This window comes from Theobroma cacao, chromosome 9 (genome assembly GCF_000208745.1).
Source record: "Theobroma cacao cultivar B97-61/B2 chromosome 9, Criollo_cocoa_genome_V2, whole genome shotgun sequence".
NCBI classification, from domain to species: Eukaryota; Viridiplantae; Streptophyta; class Magnoliopsida; order Malvales; family Malvaceae; genus Theobroma; species Theobroma cacao.
Genome location: NC_030858.1, coordinates 7336033 through 7353767, shown reverse-complemented (window position 1 = coordinate 7353767; position 17735 = coordinate 7336033). Strand labels below are relative to the sequence as shown.

At 34.3% G+C, this 17735-nt stretch overlaps 3 protein-coding genes across 3 annotated transcripts; 2 read left to right on the top strand and 1 right to left on the bottom strand.

The window, feature by feature from the left end:
* LOC18507160 (ankyrin repeat-containing protein At5g02620) lies at positions 1094-3136 on the top strand. The gene is made up of 2 exons (XM_007099539.2): positions 1094-1707; positions 2120-3136. Exons 1-2 carry the CDS (start codon positions 1114-1116, stop codon positions 3023-3025), a joined length of 1500 nt encoding a protein of 499 aa, XP_007099601.2. The 5' UTR covers positions 1094-1113; the 3' UTR covers positions 3026-3136.
* On the bottom strand, positions 5651-7151 carry LOC18588821 (vesicle-associated membrane protein 711). Its single transcript, XM_018128102.1, has 4 exons — positions 6714-7151; positions 6328-6518; positions 6051-6214; positions 5651-5947 (listed from the first exon to the last, which is right to left on the bottom strand). The coding sequence occupies exons 1-4, from the start codon at positions 6931-6933 to the stop codon at positions 5854-5856; spliced, it is 669 nt and encodes a 222-aa protein (XP_017983591.1). The 5' UTR covers positions 6934-7151; the 3' UTR covers positions 5651-5853.
* On the top strand, positions 15790-17296 carry LOC18588819 (36.4 kDa proline-rich protein). The gene is made up of 2 exons (XM_018128103.1): positions 15790-16494; positions 17065-17296. The coding sequence occupies exon 1, from the start codon at positions 15843-15845 to the stop codon at positions 16482-16484; it is 642 nt and encodes a 213-aa protein (XP_017983592.1). The 5' UTR covers positions 15790-15842; the 3' UTR covers positions 16485-16494; positions 17065-17296.

Below are 17735 nucleotides of genomic sequence, written 5' to 3'. Positions count from 1 at the left end.
CGAGGAGGAGCCGACAATGAGGAAAGTTGAAAAGATAAAAACGATCAACTAGATCTAAGTCGATGAGTCAAAAAATAGGGGCTAGGAATGAACAGAAAAATACCAAGACTCACATAACTTACTAATGTGGACAATTCGGGTTTTGTTTCAGAACCCATGGTAGAGATTTCAAACCCCTTCCTTCAAGTTTAACACGTTCAAAGCTCCCTTCCTACAAAACATAGTTCTTCTGACTATGGAGAAAAGAGATATGAATTTGACTGATGAAAAAACATGTGTTGACTGATTCTTTTGAAAAGTTGGACTTGCTAATAAGTTTACAGATTGATGGGGAAGTATGAGTTGACTGCTATTTTTCTAAACTTAAACTTACTAATGGCTTTAGAGACTGAAAAGGTGAACATTACCTGAGTTGACACGCGGGTAAATGAAGAAGTCATGGGGCATCCTTTTACTTATGATTTAGATAGTGAACAAAAGTAGATCAGGACATTCCCCTAGCCAAGATAAATGTCTTCCTGGACATGCAAACCACGTTTAGCTAGGTCAGGGTAGACTGGATCATTTCTTTGTCACCTTGCGTGTTCAACGCGACAAAATTACAAAGTCAATGTAAGAACCAATCGGAGAGAGGTCTTTGTTTTCATTTGATTAATTATATTTGTCAAACTTGCAAAACATTTAATGAAAAAGTTTGGTGCATCACCCATATGTTATTTTGATTTTATTTTCAAATTCGGTCACTTCGATCATTTTTTTAAAAATTTTGATTAATGAGATTTTTGATTATGACACACTAACCACTTACTCAACTCAACATACACGTAAGATTTGTTTAAATATATTGCATTATGTATAATTAAATTCTATTTAATTAATAATTTTGTTAAATAAATAAATAATTTAAATAAATTCATTTCCATGACCCCTGTCCATTATATTTTCTCAGCCTTAATTTATTTTTTAAAATTTTTTTAATAGGAGATACAAGAGATATGTTCCTTTCATTCCTTGAGGTCAACACGGAAGATAGTTGTTTCCTAGAAAGTTCCATTTACAAATTATATCTAATATAATAATAAGCCATCTATCTTTGCACTGTGATTTCCGAAAATGGAGAAAGAGAATACTGATGCAAAGAAAATGGAGAGGACGCTCTATGAAGCCGCTGTAGAAGGCAGTGTGATTTCCTTGCTTAGTTTGCTTCAAGAGGATGCACTGCTTCTTGACCGATTTATCACTGGTCGTTACCCTGAAACACCTTTGCACGTAGCTTCCATGCTTGGACACCTAGAATTCGTTGACGAAATTCTTTATCGTAAGCCTGAGCTTTCCAAAGAAGTTGATTCCCGAAAGTCATCACCGCTTCACTTAGCAGCAGCAAAAGGGTACCTGGATATTGCAAAAAGATTACTTCATGTCAACCCTGATATGTGCCATGTTTGTGACTTTGATGGGAGGAACCCTCTGCATATTGCAGCCATCAAGGGTCATATCAATGTGTTGAGAGAGATGATTCGTGCCAGACCCTGGGCAGCTCGGTCGCTGATGGACGAAGGGGAGACCATTTTACATGCGTGCGTGAGGTACAATCAGTTGGAAGCAATGAAGTTATTGATGGAAATTGCCGATCATGAGTTTGTGAATTGTAAGAACTATGATGGCAACACCATCTTGCATCTAGCAATAGCTGACAAGCAAACAGAGGTACGTTCTATAACAACTCCCTTTGTAGTTCATTCCCCCTTTCAAACAAAGCAATCTATTGATTCTAGCTAGACTAGAGTTTGTAAAATTTATATCATTCGCTATCTTGATTTACGTAGTTAACGACCTAATCTTAAATCTTAATTCAAACTCCATAATAAGGAAACAAGTTAATGACCTAAACCCTAAACCCAACCCATGGAACACCCAGTTAACTCAAATCCAGGTGGATCTTTTTTTTCTGTTTGTGCTAGCTGAGTTTGGTAAGAGGCGTCTCTCTGGTCATTGGCTTTGGGCCTGTTTTCTTCCTTAAATTTCCAAAGCTATATCTTGTGGAATTGATGCACACACATAACAATTTCTTCCTCATATTTATATACTGAATTGAAGGATCAAATATGTATATGCGCAGACCATACACTACTTGATTTCTAGCACTACAATAGAAGTGAACTGTGAGAATGCAGATGGCTTCACTCCACTTGATCTTTTATCTCAAAATGAAAGAAATCTGAAAGAGAAGGAGATTGTTGAGTCCCTTCGACGAATTGGAGCTGTGCATGTAAAAGATAAGCCTTTGTCAGATCGTCAACTTAAAGCCGTAAGGATCAAGATCTTATCCTCATCATCTATATCTAATCAAACAAATGCATCGAAACCTAAGAAAAGTAAAGTTCGCAAGAGGTTTAAGATTTACAGCAATGCTGATTGGCTGGAAAGAAAACGCGGTACCTTAATGCTGGTGGCTTCCCTGTTAGCTACCTTGGCTTTCCAAGTGGGCGTCAATCCTCCTAGTGGCGTTTGGCAAGACACTTCCCCAAGTGATTCTTCATCAATGGCCAAATCCCCAAGTGATTCTTCATCAATGGCCACTTCCCCAAGTGATTCTTCATCAATGGCATCAAACAAATCAGATCACACGGCAGGGTTTTCCATAATGGCGGATACTTATCCAGGAAGATATACCTTATTCCTCATTGCTAACACAACTGGTTTCATGGCATCTCTTAGCATCATCCTGTTGCTCATAAGTGGATTAACATTGAGGCATAGGTTCTTCATGTGGATTTTAATGAACGTTATGTGGGTTGCCATCACTGCAATGGCAGTCACATATACGATGTCTGTCTTAGCTGTCACACCCAATCTGGCCGATCACCCGGGCTCTGCACTAATCAAATTTCGACATGCAGTGAGCGTTTGGATTCTCATGATGCTGGCGCTTCTTCTTGCACAAACAATTCGACTAATAATCACATTGATAAAGTATCTTCTACAATTAGTAGTCAAACTGATAAACCTCATCTCCACACTGTAACGGAGCTTAATGTGTGCCAATCTTGTGTTTTAGAATATTGCAATTCTACGTACTAAGGAAAATTCTTAAGTCCTTTTATGCTTTCATATGAAGGGTGACAAAATAATTTTTCTTGAGGAAATTATGAGAAATGGCCTTCATAGAAAGGTGACTTCAAAAATAACCGTCTCTATAATTTTAACTGTTTTTAGTCAATTTTTGGTATGACTTGACAATAATACCCTTTAAACAATTTCAGACAAATTAAAATGGTTTCAGCTTTCTCTCTCACGCCATCCAGATAAAAATTTAAAATTAAATCTCGATTTCTCTCTCTACTCAAATATGTCTATTTCGCCATCCAATTCGCAGATATGACATCAAGCTATTTCTTATTTTATTTTATTTTTTTGGATGGTGGATACATCAAGCTATTTCTTATTTTATTTTATTTTTTTGGATGGTGGATTTTGGGGTTCTTAAGGGCGATGAACAGCGATTTTGCTCTTTGCAGGCAGCGATTTTGCTCAGGGAGAAAGAACAGCTAAAGCATGTTTGATGGGTTTTATGGTGATTCACGGTTTTGTTGTGTCTGGGATTGCGATGATTGTTAAGCATGTTTGTTAGGGATTTTTATTTTTTGTATGAGATTTTGAGTTAAAATTGTTCATGAAATATTTTATAAATATGATATATTTTGTTTTTGTATAAGGGGAGTGAGCAAGACCTCCCGATAGAGATATATTTTCTCTTGTTTTGGAGGGTTATGGAGTTTTATAACCTATCTTTCATGAAATGCACAATTTCATGGCTTAGCAAAAAATATATATGTGGTTTAGTTTTCTAAGTTTGTTGGTTTATTCATAGAACTCTAAAATTAAGTTTACTGGTTTTTAGGTATTGCGTCACTTAATCACCGTATGACTAGTTTTTAGTCATTACGAGATTGATTTTAGGTATTACGTGACTAGTTTTTATACATTGCATGACTGATTTTTAAGCAATGCCTAAGTCACACAATTCCTTACGAACTAGTCACACAATGCCTTACGAACTAATCACGCAATGCCTAACTAACAAGTCATGCAATGTTTATCAACTAGTCATGCAATGCCTTATCAGAAACTAGTCACACAATGTCTTATCAAAAACTAGTCACGCAATGTCCAAAGTTAGTCACGCAATACCCAAAGTTAGTCACGCAATACCCAAAGTTAGTCACACAATGCCTTATTAGAAACTAGTCACATAATACCTTATAAAAAACTATTCACGCAATACCTTATAAAAAACTAGTCACAATGCCTATTAACTAGTCATGCAATGCCTTATCAGAAATTAGTCACGCAATGCCTTATTAAAAATCAGTCACGTAATGCCCAAAGTCAGTCACACAATACTTAAAAACTAGTCACATAATTTTCAAAAATCACCAAAACTACTAAATTCCATTTAACAAGATCAACAACTTCAAACAATACACAATATTTCATTTAACAACATAATTAACAAATATGAATGCTCAAAATATTCGAAAGTTTTTCTTCATATATCAAAAATCACTCTAAAATGTTTAAAAATACTCAAAATGCTCACAGATTTTTTTTGTGTATCAAAAACTACTCCAAAATGCTCAAAATGCTTAAACATTTTTCTTTCTGATAAGGAATACTCCAAAGATGAATAGTCTGGTGAGGAAAGTTTAAAAAATATGAGTCAGTTTGAGGTACAAACCTAAACATACTTGACCCGTTAATAGGTTTCGGGTTGAGGCGCGGAGCCTAGCAAATGAGTCCGTTTCATTAAAGACAATTTTATCCAATTTTTTTTCTTATGGCTAAAAATAGATAAAATTATAAGAAAAAATATTCTTAAAAACGCCTTATACTTCAGACCCATTTATGAAAAGCCCTCATTTTTCTTTTGTCAATAATGCATTTTCTTTGGCAACTTATTGATTAATAGCTTGGACAGAAAGAAACAAATCATATATCCTTTCCATATCAAAACTTTTTTGTTTTTTAATTTGCATAAAACTTGTTTAATCAGAAGGACAAAAAGGGTGTTTTAAATAGGAACCCAAGAGAGTGATTGCGATTATCAAGCAATTACAGTCCGGTATTATTTGGATCCAAGAGGGGCAGATTATCTTGCTAAAGAAAAAATAATTAAATATTTTATGAAACTTTCTCATTCAAGCACCCGCCCAATTGAAAATTAACTCATAGTGACAACCGACAGGCAATGCTTGCAGCATGGCGATCAGGGAAACTATTGTGATCACAAACTTCATTTCTGATTCCATCTGTTGCCAATTAACCCTAGTTTTTGATCCTGTTATGCCCCCATCATGCTTCGAGGGAGTGTGCTAGCAAGGGGTGAAAAAGGAGTTCAGCTCAAGATTGGCAATGGTTTAGCAGAAATGTTTAGAATAGTCAATTCTTAGAGGTTAACTCAAGATTTTAGTGATCTGGGGAGGATGCTGTGCTTTTGCCTAGCGGTGACATTCAAACCTTAAAAGATACTAATCACACTCGTTATAGAGACCTGGTAAGCGTAAATCACACTCTTTCCCCCTCTTTCTATGTTGGTTGAAGCTCGGAGTATGCATGATGGTTTCGTCAACCCAATGTTTAGACTTCAAAATTGGCAAACTTTGGCAGTAGGGCTTGAGTATGTATTATCTTATGCCAACATTTCTAAACTTGTACAACCAAAATCATTACAGGCATTTACAGAAACATGGCTGACGCTCTGCTAAACATGTGAAAATGTTATGGCCAGATTTTCCATGAACAGCATTTCCAATATACCATAAAATGTGACAAACCATGGAAGCCGCTGCCGTGTTACTTCAAGCACGACGACAAAAAGAGTCCATCACAAAAAAATGTGAGCAGAACATAAAGGATGACCAACAGAACCAGTAGTATCAATGTCGCACTGCAAGACAACAGCAATTCCTACTTGAATTTAGTGGAACGGAAACGGAATTAATCCGCCCCTATACGTACTGTTAATACTGGAATGTATTCGGCTTACTTACGTGAATTTACAATCTCTCCACCACAAAGCATTTTTGTAACGACGAGCTTGCCTCTTGAAACGAAGTGTATTCCCCTGCATTGCACTCGTCTTTTCAACGAGCAACGCCAAGCGGTCGCCTCTCTCCAAAACTTTCTCAATGTTGTCAATCATTACGCTCCGTACCTATATGTACATAATTATGAAGATTAAGGAATCTTGACACTGAAACTTCAAGGATCAACAAAATTTGAAAGAAACAATCATGAATGAACACAATTTACAATTGGAAATTGTACCTGGCTCATTTCCCCTTTCAAACGGTTTAATCTGTCGGCATTCTGATCATTTGAGAAATGGTCCATCTGCTGACTCAGGACCCTCGAGAATTCATCATTCATTGCATAAGCTGAGGCTGAATGAATGGCACGACCATAGGTCTTAACAAATTTTTGATGGATATCTTCAAGGAAAGCAAAAGGGATTCTCCCTACATAAAATCATCAACGAGATTAATTTGTTACATTCACCTTTTAAAATTTATCATACATTTAGTTGAGACAATATTTACTAACATTATAGATAATCTCCTCTAAACCTATTAGGAATTGAAGATGAATCGTAATTTGAATGCCAATAAGAGATTAAGCAGTGAAATTTCTATGTATATTTAGGAAGTACTTACTTCCGGAGGCATCATCGGCCATGCAAAGAACGGTGAGGCAATCGGTTCTCTTGACATGAAAAATATACCGATCATGCGAAAACGAAGAATTGCTATCGTTCTTTCCTTCTTTCATCTTCTCCAATATCTGCCTCGCGATCGTGCTCGCATTCGTCTGCGTCGCACTAAACTCCGCCAACACCACCTGCCCCCTCGCCACCATCCCATAAAATATCCCCATTTCTCTGCGACAGTCTGTTTCCCCTGTTTACGCCGAACGCCGATCGTTCTTTTTCCTTTTATCACAATTGAAGATGGGGGATCTGGGATTGGAGCTGGGAGGCTGGCTTATTTTGGCAGAGATTGGGGAAATTTAAGGGAAAAACATAACAAAAAAGGAACCAAGGAGGAGGTGAAAGTGGAAGAGAAGCAGTCCAGGTGGAGTTCGGATTTCGAAGACAGAGTGGAGAAAGGAGGACGCTGAATTTTGAATTTGTTAATAGTTTTCGTCCGAGTTTGGCGGGAAAAAGACACGTGGACCAATCAAATGAGTTTGGTGGTGGGGACGTCAGACGTGAATGCGAGGGAGTAAAGGTCAATGAAGAAAAGAAAAGGGAACAGTCTGGCGTTGGTACAACACCAACTGTAACACTGCTTCTAATCATTAATGGACTCCAAGTAATCACTCCGTTTTCTTTTAAAAACAGTTACTTTTATGAACCAAAAATTATTGGATAACTTTTTTTATTTCTTTTTAATTGATTTTTATTTTGGTAAGATAATATTATTGTCATGCAATGATGCAGAATCAGATGGACAGAGGAAAAAAAATCAAGAAGGTGAATTATGAGGAAGAAAATCTCACCGTCCAATAATAGATAAGTGGGCCCAAGCAGCAACAGCAAAAACAATCAAAGAAACAGGCAACAGGAGCCACAGTGGCTATCTTTTGTATGCATGACAGCTGGGTTTCATAACCTCCGTTTTCTAACTTTTCCCTTTTGGCTTGTTAATTTGACATCATCAAGAAATTGGATATGATAATAAATAATTTTAAGAACGAGTATTCAAAAATACTTTTTAAGATTATTATATTAAATATTATTTTCTTCCTTGCATTGAAACTCAAGAAATTAACAATTACATACCACATTTAAATTAAATATAAAAATATTATTATAAATCATATTTTAATTAATCTTAAAATATGCTTTTAAAACACTTATTAACACAAAATCCATAAATAAATAGGAGGACCCAAGTTTTCATGCTTTTGATAGAATCCATGTTTGTCATGCATGCCAATCAATGTATTTTGTAAACTAACATTGTAAAATACATTGATCTTGATTTAGTATATTGTAATAATGAAAGGTTTTTTCTTTTTATTTATGAATTTACATATTTTCGTATGTTTATTATTTATAATATAACGTTATTAGAGTAAATATATTTTGCATAAAAATTATAATGTGATATAGTTATAAAATCTCCGCTACATCAAATCATCTTAAACATTTTCTAGTTGATATTTTATTAAGTCTGACCATTGATATAAATCAAGACTAACATATGTTATGTTTTTTACTTATGAAATAAACAATCAATTTCATAAATTGAGATATTATGATATTTAAAACTATTATATGAATGTTTGTTACAAAAACAAGTTAATTAAAAATGACTTACCATAAGAATTTCATTTAGTATATCATTTAAGTGTTTATAAAAACATTTTCATATGTTAATCATGTAAATAATTCTTAAACTTGATATCATCTGGTTATCTTATGTGAGAATTGTTATATTTTGAAATTACTTTAAGTAATCTTACCTAATTATGTGCAATGGGATATACATTGGGTATAATATAAGTTACATGATGATAAATGGATGATAAATAAATGATACATCACCTGCACTCGAACATTTGGCTTATTAGTTGGTGCATTATTTTTCTGTTTAAAAAGTAAAGTTTAAATTCTCCCTCCCTAATTATTAAAAAAATAGAAAAATGATACATCACCCTAAGGGAGATATCCTATTGAGAATTGAGAGATGAGATTATAGCAGCCAAGTAGTCAGGGTAGAACCTTGTGGATAGCTTCTCAAAATTTTTAAAATCTTATATATATTATATATATTTTCTTTTAATGGTTTTTTTAAAAAATTTTAATCTTTATTTTTCTTTTGCTTTTTAACCTCTGATAAAAATTGATTAGCTCTGTCTCTGTAAGCGATCTCTAATCCTTGGTTATTGGCAACTCTTAATGTGAAATCCTAGGGAACAATTTTGGTGGTGTATCCGTAGGAATGGGTGGTTTCTCTTTTTCATCCTCCTCTTGTGGTTTTCGACTTTTACTGAGAGATGAGAAACCTAGTTAGTCCTCCTCTATCTAGCACTAGGTTAACAGTAAAACCAAATTCCTTACCACTGTTTGTGTTATTTTAGGTGAAGTCTATGTAGACCGCCATTAAAGCTAGACACTTGGACAATTTTAGATTTGCTACAACCTACGTTTCGTGCGGAGAAGATTTCGGCATCCTTATTGCATTGCCACTTAATTTAGATATAAAAAATGTTAAGGTATAAAATTTTCTATCAAGGAGTTAGGATATACTTGCATTAAAGAACAATTGCTGAACTTGTTTTAAAATAAATAAATAAATAAATAAATTTTCACTGGATATGTATACTAATTTGCATTATATATCCAACCAGCTCTAAGATGCAAGAGTAATTCAACCCAAGGGGATCTAAGATGATTGAGGGTAGATCCAAAATGAACTTACTTAAATCTCTTGAAATATGATTTAGCTTATGTTAAGTCCTTCTGAGAAAGTAAAATTAAAGAAACCGTATTGATGTAACTAATACATCTACCATCTAACTAAGATTGAGGTTTAACTTAGTTGAAATGAGTTGACGTAAAAATAAAAAATTTGTATGTACAATTGGAAAGGGACAAAATAATACATTTTTTTTCAAAGTTGAATAATTAAATTTAATTTCACACATTATTTAAAATAAAAAGAATAAGAAGAAAATCTTTTTTAAAAAAGTTCTAATTTTTCATAAAAAACGATAAATCGCTTTATAAAATTAAAGAAGAAGAAATTAAAATGTTCAGTGGCATTTACCACATTCGACACGTTGGCCCATCCTTCAACTATTGGGCCCTCGATTATTAACTTTTTCCAGTTTTCATTAAATTTTGGGCCGGGAAGTTCAGCTCCTAAAACTGATATCTTGGCCCCAAAGGCATTTTTTTAGAATGTTTTATTGATGTAATAGAAAATGTGGTTGTAGTAAATTAATAATATTTTTAGTTAAAATTTGCTAAGTGTTTGGATATTAATATGCCTAGGATTATCCAAAATCTTAACGTAACAAAGTTTGTGGTATTAGTGGATTCTGGAAAGGCTACTGCAGTCTTAGATTTCGCCACGTGTTCAACATTAAAATCAATGGTCAATAAACTATCACAACATTTTAATGCTTATCATTTTAAGCCAACTTATCATTCAAGGAATATTTGCGTTTCAAACGAACTCTTAACTTAAAATTTTAGATGTTGAATGTTAAAATGAAAGCTAAGATTTACGGAATATATCAAAATAATTTTTTATTATATAATTTAAAATCATAAAAATTAAAAAAATTAAGGATTGAATTTATAAAAAAAATTGCATAAAAAAGAACAATAGCTCTTGTATATCAGATATCTCTTTTAAATAAAAAAAATTGAGCTTATAATTCTTACACATCCACGTGCCATCCATGTGCATTTGCTGATTCTATGACAAAATAATTTTAAGTTTTTGTTCTTATGACTCTATATATCTCAAATAAACAAAAGACACGAAAATGTACCAAAAAATGATAAATGAAAGAATACTGTATCGAGCTCTGCAAATATAATATATGCAGATCCTCATCACAAACCAGAGCCACCTGATAATAACCCAGATAAATCCAAGAAGAAAAAAGTTTGCATTCAGGGCCGTTCATTTCGCAGTGCAAATCTCAGCCGTTGGATTTTTACTTCCAACAAATTCTAATAACGTACAGTGCAGACATTACACACGACAAAATCCAGGTAATAAGCCTGCATGTCATATTGCATTTTGAAGATTTACCAGGGTTACAGTGGAATATTGGAAACTAGGTGCTGCATGGATATTGGGGTGTTTCTCATAGATTTTGTTCCTTTTAGTAATTAGTTTCATCTCTTTCTCGAGATGCTAAGTTTCGTTTACGCAACAAGATTGAAGTTAAAAGCTCATCACATTCTCTGCTTCAGAACAATGAAACATAGACATCAACTTGTATCAGTTACCTGTGGCTGGATTCGCACAGAGACAGAAGGCATTAACTTTGAATACAGTTAAAAATATGCACTTTAGAGTAATTACTGGTAGGATAATTTTTTCAACTTGTTTGCTCATTATATATATATATTAAATGCTTTTCCCTCTAGATCGACACCAATAAGAGTGAACTAAAAGATTTTGTTTACATAAAAACAAGTACTGTTGAGCATGAGACATTGAGTCATGTTCCTGGATCAGCTAATATATTAAATTCCATGATAAGATCAGGCAATCATATGTACATAAATGAATGTGAAATCATTGACGTACCACATCAATTATTGCCCATTGGAAAGAAAAGGAAAAGCACTAATGAGTGAGTTATACAATAGGAAATTAACATTTCTTATCCCATTAAATCATCTCATGATCCTTATAACTTGAACCAACATCTTAAAGTTTCTTACAGAGGAAGGCATGAACATGTGATGTATCACCGATGATCAGCATTTCGAACAAATTCCTGCTAATTGCTAAGTTAAATTCATTTGTTTATTAATTAGCAATGTTGGTATATAGAGTTTGATACTATCATACATTATGTACGTCCTCTATGACAAACCCCAAACCTTCATCTAGGCATTCCTAACGATTAACACATTCTAATGCTAGCTGCAGTGGCAGCAATAGCATAAGTATCAAGTTGTCAGCACAAAACCTAAAAATGTGGTCAAGGAGAAAAGTACTATTCATGAGCGAGAGAGAGAGAATGGCAGGAGAGACAGAGAGACAGGGAGAGAGAAAAGGCCGACCGATCACATCAGAGTGAGGAAAGCAGAATCACGGATGGAGAAGAATACAAAAGAGGCCAGCCTCTCAAAGATATCTATAACCATGCATTCACGGACTCTCTCTCAAACACAAACATTTTTTTCTTTTGATGAGACCATGCCTCTTCCCCCACCACCATGCTCTTCTCTTTCACCACCAACCACCATTTCACATGGTTGCCTCGCTGTACTCTTTTCTCATGCAATTTCCTACAGCTCTCTCTCTCTCTCTGTCTCTCTCTCTCAACAAATTAAAGAGTATTTGCAGAATCCAATACTGTGACCAGAAATTGGGAAAAGGAGTGAGTCAGCAGTGAAGTTTCGGTCTGAATTGCATAATATTATCACGAGACAAAATTTCATTAGTGGTTCTGGTTGAGCTGGCTTGTAAGCAGAAAAAGGATAGTTCCTCAAAAGGGGGGGATATATGCAAGTAATGTGTTCACCTTAATTTGGTTTCGATAAATAAAGATCAAATGAATGGGAAGTTTCCTCTTATTATTATGGACAAAAAACCTTCCACTCTGCTTTAAGTTAAAAGTTCAATTTCTCTACATGCATGCTATTCTAGCAAGAAAGTGACATTCCTTTGGCAATGACATTGTAATATAGCTTAATGGAGTGTGTGTGTGTGTGTTTGTTTTAAGAAAATTTCAGATCATGATAACTTGTAAATATCTATATTCATCATATGCTATTGTTGGAGCCTAAAGGTAGAGTGACCAATTAACTTGCATGATTTATGAGGAACCAATGTGGACATTTCAGAAAAATGAAAATTGGGGTTAAAACGCAGAGAGAAAGCATATATGCTTTTGTGCTATAAAATCTGAAAATTTGGGGACCCAAATTGAGATAAATACAAATGACAAGGGAAGTAATTTTTGCCTAACAAAATTATCATGTGAGAATTTGGACAAATTCGTATGGTAGGATCAAACAGCATTTCTCTATAGCATATGCCACATATAAATGAAAATTTTAATATAAAATTAGATCAATCCCGCATAGATGGAGTTCGAATCATAAAAATTTTAAAGTTTTAGAGCTTCTTCGTTATCTTTGAGTTAATATGTGGTTTTAAGTGCATAAACTTTTTTTTAAAAAAAGTTAAAATATATATATATATATATATATATATATATGAACACTTATTAAGATGATATATTATTAAAAAAAAAGTGTAATTAATGCATTATTTCTTCTGATTTTGGTAAAAAAATACATTAAATGGAAAATTATTTCATAAAATATACACCAATTAATCAAATCCATCTTTTTTCACTCATAAATATCATCTCTTTCGTTTCAATATTGGAATTTGAAATTTCTAATACAAAATTTCAAGTTTTAGCCATCAATTGACTTCTTCGAGACATTAAATTTTTTTGTTGTTGATAAAGCTCAAACAATTAGAACAGAACACAACTTGGTTCGACTCGATTTTGAAAAAAAAAATTCAAATATAATGTAATAAAAATCTGAACTGAACTGCATATTATTATGATTGGAATCAATTTTTAATTTTTTTTCTCATCCTACGAAAAATGCATTTAGTCATACTTAATCATATATTATGGATGAATATACAAGAAATATAGATATATTAAGGTCTCCTAATTTAAACCAACGGCATATATATTGGGGCATCAAGATTCTTTGCTGAAACCTTGCATCAACACGTGATTATACAGGCAGGAGGATCTGTTCATCTCGATCGGTCTCCTTCCATGTGGCCCCTGTATATTGCTAAAGAAAGTCATTAAGCAAACGATCCCTCCTTCAAAGTCTTATCCAGAACGAGGCAAGTTGGCAATATAGCAGAGTATAGCTGTGAATCCTGGCTGTGACTTGCACAAAAAGGCCCATAGATTCCACAATCTAAAATGCCTTTGTGGCCCCTAATTCCAAAACAGCCTTTAAGTAGATATAATTAATAACCACATATTTCTATTCCATAATACAATTATTTAATATAGTAGATGTCATTTGCAGCACAATAAAAGATCAATATCTTCTTTATTCAAGATGTCCCATATGGGAAAACAATTGAGTTTAATGATAAAACTGATTCCTAGCTTTTCCTCTATTTCAATAATACTAGTAGTACTATTTTTTTTTTTGGCAGATGTCATGCTAACACCCTGCTTATAAAGCAGACCATGTAATATGATTTTACAAGTAAATCACATTTATAATAGCTTCATTAATTAATTTATTTCAATTGTTATTTCACTTTCTTTTTATAGCAATAAACAAAAATTGGATACAGAAACAATTACTTTTTTCCCAAAGCTTTCCCGGACGTCAAATTATTTTATGGGGAAATGAATCCGCCATGTCTTAGTTCTGAACCTTTGTCTCATAGATTTCTGTTAACAATGGTACGTACGTCAACCAAGTAACTAGGACTTCCACGGCGCATGCTATGGTGGGGTCAGATTCTTATAGCATCCAATCTCATACCCTTTTTTTTTTTTCAATATTTACTTTTTCATTAATTATTCTAATTAATGAATTAATTATCTAAGGGTAGAGATATATCAATGCACATCGCATTGTTAGTTTAGTTTTTAACTTTTTTTTTATTGAAGTCTCAATTTGACTTACGTTAACGATTTTTTTTAATGGAATGATTGTAATAATTTTCATTAATTGAGACGTAACTCAAGACCAAAAAATGAAATCTATCAAAAGTTTAAGATCAATTATGCAATTCACCTTAAGGATGGGCTCGATGTTAATAATCAGTTAATCGCTCTATTTTTTTAATTAATTGGAAGTATTGTAGTATTCCAAAAATTAACGCATTACTTTTTAATATATAGGCTTAATTAAATATATGTAACGCGGATTAAAACAGTCCAATTTAATAAATGGAAGGTCGGAAGTGATTGGTTTAGAACAAACATCGAGCAAACAACAAAAGCCGTACCATGTACTCGCCTCAGCCCAACAGCCTATCTTTGTCTTCAATGAACTGCCCAACATAGGATTTGATGGTATAAGGTGAAGCTGTGTCAAGTGTGAACTGAATATGGATTAATACTAGCTAGCTAGCTAGCTAGAAGAGAAATATCATATACATGATAGCTCTTAATTAGGGTTTTATTATTATATATCACATGCATTGAAGAGTAACACATGGGATAAATCAATAATTGAGTGATATTTTTGGATTATCGAACGATGCAACAATCAAGTAGTTAGAGCACATAAGAAGCTTAGGTTAAATTTCATAAAATTCTTTTAAAAGACCGCATGTTTCCTTATTTAAGCTCATAAAGGATTTTATGAGTAGAAAACTAACATTGTTAAATTTATGGTGTTCACAAAAAAGTTTATTTTTGCACTAACTGATTGAATTTGGATTTTTATGCAATTAAGGAGCTTCTAAATGGGATTAACAATATAATTTGGGTTTGTATGTGTCAATGAGCTTGCCTACTCTTAAAACCCAAAAAGAAAAACAAAGAAACGACAAGAATTAAAAAGAAGGAAAAATATCGAAGTATCTGATTTATTAATTGGTGTATAATCTTTTTATTTAAAGAGTAGAGTTTAAATTTTCTTCTCAAATTTGAAAAAAAAGAAGCAACATTAGTGGAATTAAGATTGATTAGGAAATTGGGTAGAAGGCAAATTTGCTAACTTCCCAACTCTGACTACCTCTCTCTCTCTCTCTCTCCCTCTCCCATTACCAAAATATACTGTGTCTTTCTAAATCAAAGTACGAACTAATGACCAAAACAGTGTTCATAAAAGATGAAAATAGCAGCGGTTAAATTTTGATAGATTCATGTAATTGTAAAGGCATGGTAATAGATTGCCAACTAGCAAAGTTTGGCAGCTGCCTTTAGAACTTAGCCCAAGTTCACGTGATCTGCTTCTTCCATGGCAATTTTTTGTTTTCTTGCTCTCGGCACTATTCCTATATAACACCTTCTTCTCTACGAAAAGTTTACCCATTCCATTCCACTCCACTCCACTCCACTCCACTATCAAAATGGACAACACCAAAATCTCAGCTCTACTCCTCATTTGCATGCTTTTCATTTCCGCAGCCACTCCAATTCTTGGCTGTGGAACCTGCGGCAAGCCACCCCCGAAGCACAGAAAGCCCAAGGGAAAGTCCCCTAAGGGTCCCATTACCATCCCTCCCATTGTTAAACCTCCAATCAACTTGCCACCGGTTACTGTTCCTCCAATTGTGAAGCCACCAGTCACAGTCCCTCCGGTGACACTCCCTCCCGTTGTGAAGCCGCCAATCAACCTCCCCCCATTGATCCCTCCAATTGTGAAGCCACCCATTAACCTCCCTCCGGTGACGGTGCCTCCAATTACTACTCCACCAAGTGGAAAATCCTGCCCGCCACCACCGGCCACTGCCACTTGCCCTATTGACACACTGAAACTGGGTGCTTGTGTGGATCTTCTTGGAGGGTTGGTGCACATTGTTATTGGTGACCCGGTTGTGAATGAATGCTGTCCGGTTCTTTCAGGGCTTGTTGAGCTTGAAGCTGCAGTCTGCCTGTGCACCACTCTCAAGCTCAAGCTTCTCAACCTTAACATTTATGTGCCACTTGCTCTTCAGCTCCTTATCACTTGTGGGAAGACACCCCCTCCTGGTTACACTTGCTCTCTCTAGATCATCCAAGTTAAGTATTTTATTATTTCCCTTTCATTCCAACGCTTTCTTTAGGTCCGAAGCTTCAACTGTTTGTCTCTGATTACAATTTTCTTAACTGTTTAGGGTAAAAAGGATTATATAGTATTTGTTGAAAGAAAATGCTTGCTCTTCTTTGATTTCATTTCCAATACCTTTTGGGAGAAATTGTAGCAATGCTAACCTTTTTGTACACATGATAACTGTAGCTGACCTCAATGATAAGATAGTATAGGGTATTACATTTTAGAGCAAAAAATTTAGTCAATTTTTTTCACAATAATAATGAATGTATTTTCAAGATGCCTAACACAAAAATACAAAGCTCGAGTATTATTTTAACCTAATTCAAATCATAAGGAACAATTGAAACGAAATAAACTTCAGAAGTGATTCATCAAAAAGAATAAATGAAGTATGGCAGTTTGCACTCTAATTAAAAAGGCTAGTGAGTAAATGACTTCTTGCTTGTTCAATAAAAGTTTTTTTCCTTTTCTTTTCTGCGCTATATATTCCAGGAATATTTTTTCCTCACTTGATTCCATGGTATACCGATTTGCAGGTTGCTAATTTCATGGACGCTCTTATGATATCGACATGAGAGGATGTCGACCTTTCTCTTTCTCTTTCTCTTCTTCTTTCTCCCCTACCCTACCTCCCCTTTCTCTCTCTCAATTGGATTGGACTCTTATTGTACACCATTTGTTTTTTTCTTTCGTAAAGATTGTTGCAAGTGTGTTTTTGTCTTGGAACAAAAGAAGCAATCAAGAATGACCTTCTTCCTGTTTATGATTTTCCGGGATTTTCATTTTGTTCCGTATACAATAACCTTTTCTACAATTAGTTCTTCCTATTCAATCTTTAATCACTTGCTACAGTACATTGCATGTGAAGGACTTGAAAACGTTTAAAGCCTCCTTAAGAAACTACAAATTTTGACCTCCAGTGTCATGTCATATGATAGTAATTCAGGAAGCCTGTTGGGGTCCCAGTTTAAGGGCATGCCTCAATGACTCTGGATCCCACTTTGAAATAAGATGATAAGTACTTGATGTGAAAATCCACCATTCAATCTGAGCTTCTACTTTAGGTCATAATCATGTATATACAAATACTGATACCGTAAGAGAGAGAGAATGTTAGTTTTTGGAGATCCAATGGCTTTGAGAAGTCCACCTTTCAATTCCGAACTCAGTGTCATCATGAAATATTCTGGTGTTTTTTTGAGTCGTT

Coding starts and splice junctions, on each gene's coding strand:
- LOC18507160 (XM_007099539.2), top strand. CDS start 1,114: ATGGAGAAAGAGAATACTGATGCAAAGAAAATGGAGAGGACGCTCTAT. Junction 1,708..2,119: donor TAGCTGACAAGCAAACAGAG/GTACGTTCTATA, acceptor GTATATGCGCAG/ACCATACACTACTTGATTTC.
- LOC18588821 (XM_018128102.1), bottom strand. CDS start 6,933: ATGGGGATATTTTATGGGATGGTGGCGAGGGGGCAGGTGGTGTTGGCG. Junction 6,519..6,713: donor GGCCGATGATGCCTCCGGAA/GTAAGTACTTCC, acceptor GATTTTATGTAG/GGAGAATCCCTTTTGCTTTC. Junction 6,215..6,327: donor TGAAAGGGGAAATGAGCCAG/GTACAATTTCCA, acceptor ATGTACATATAG/GTACGGAGCGTAATGATTGA.
- LOC18588819 (XM_018128103.1), top strand. CDS start 15,843: ATGGACAACACCAAAATCTCAGCTCTACTCCTCATTTGCATGCTTTTC.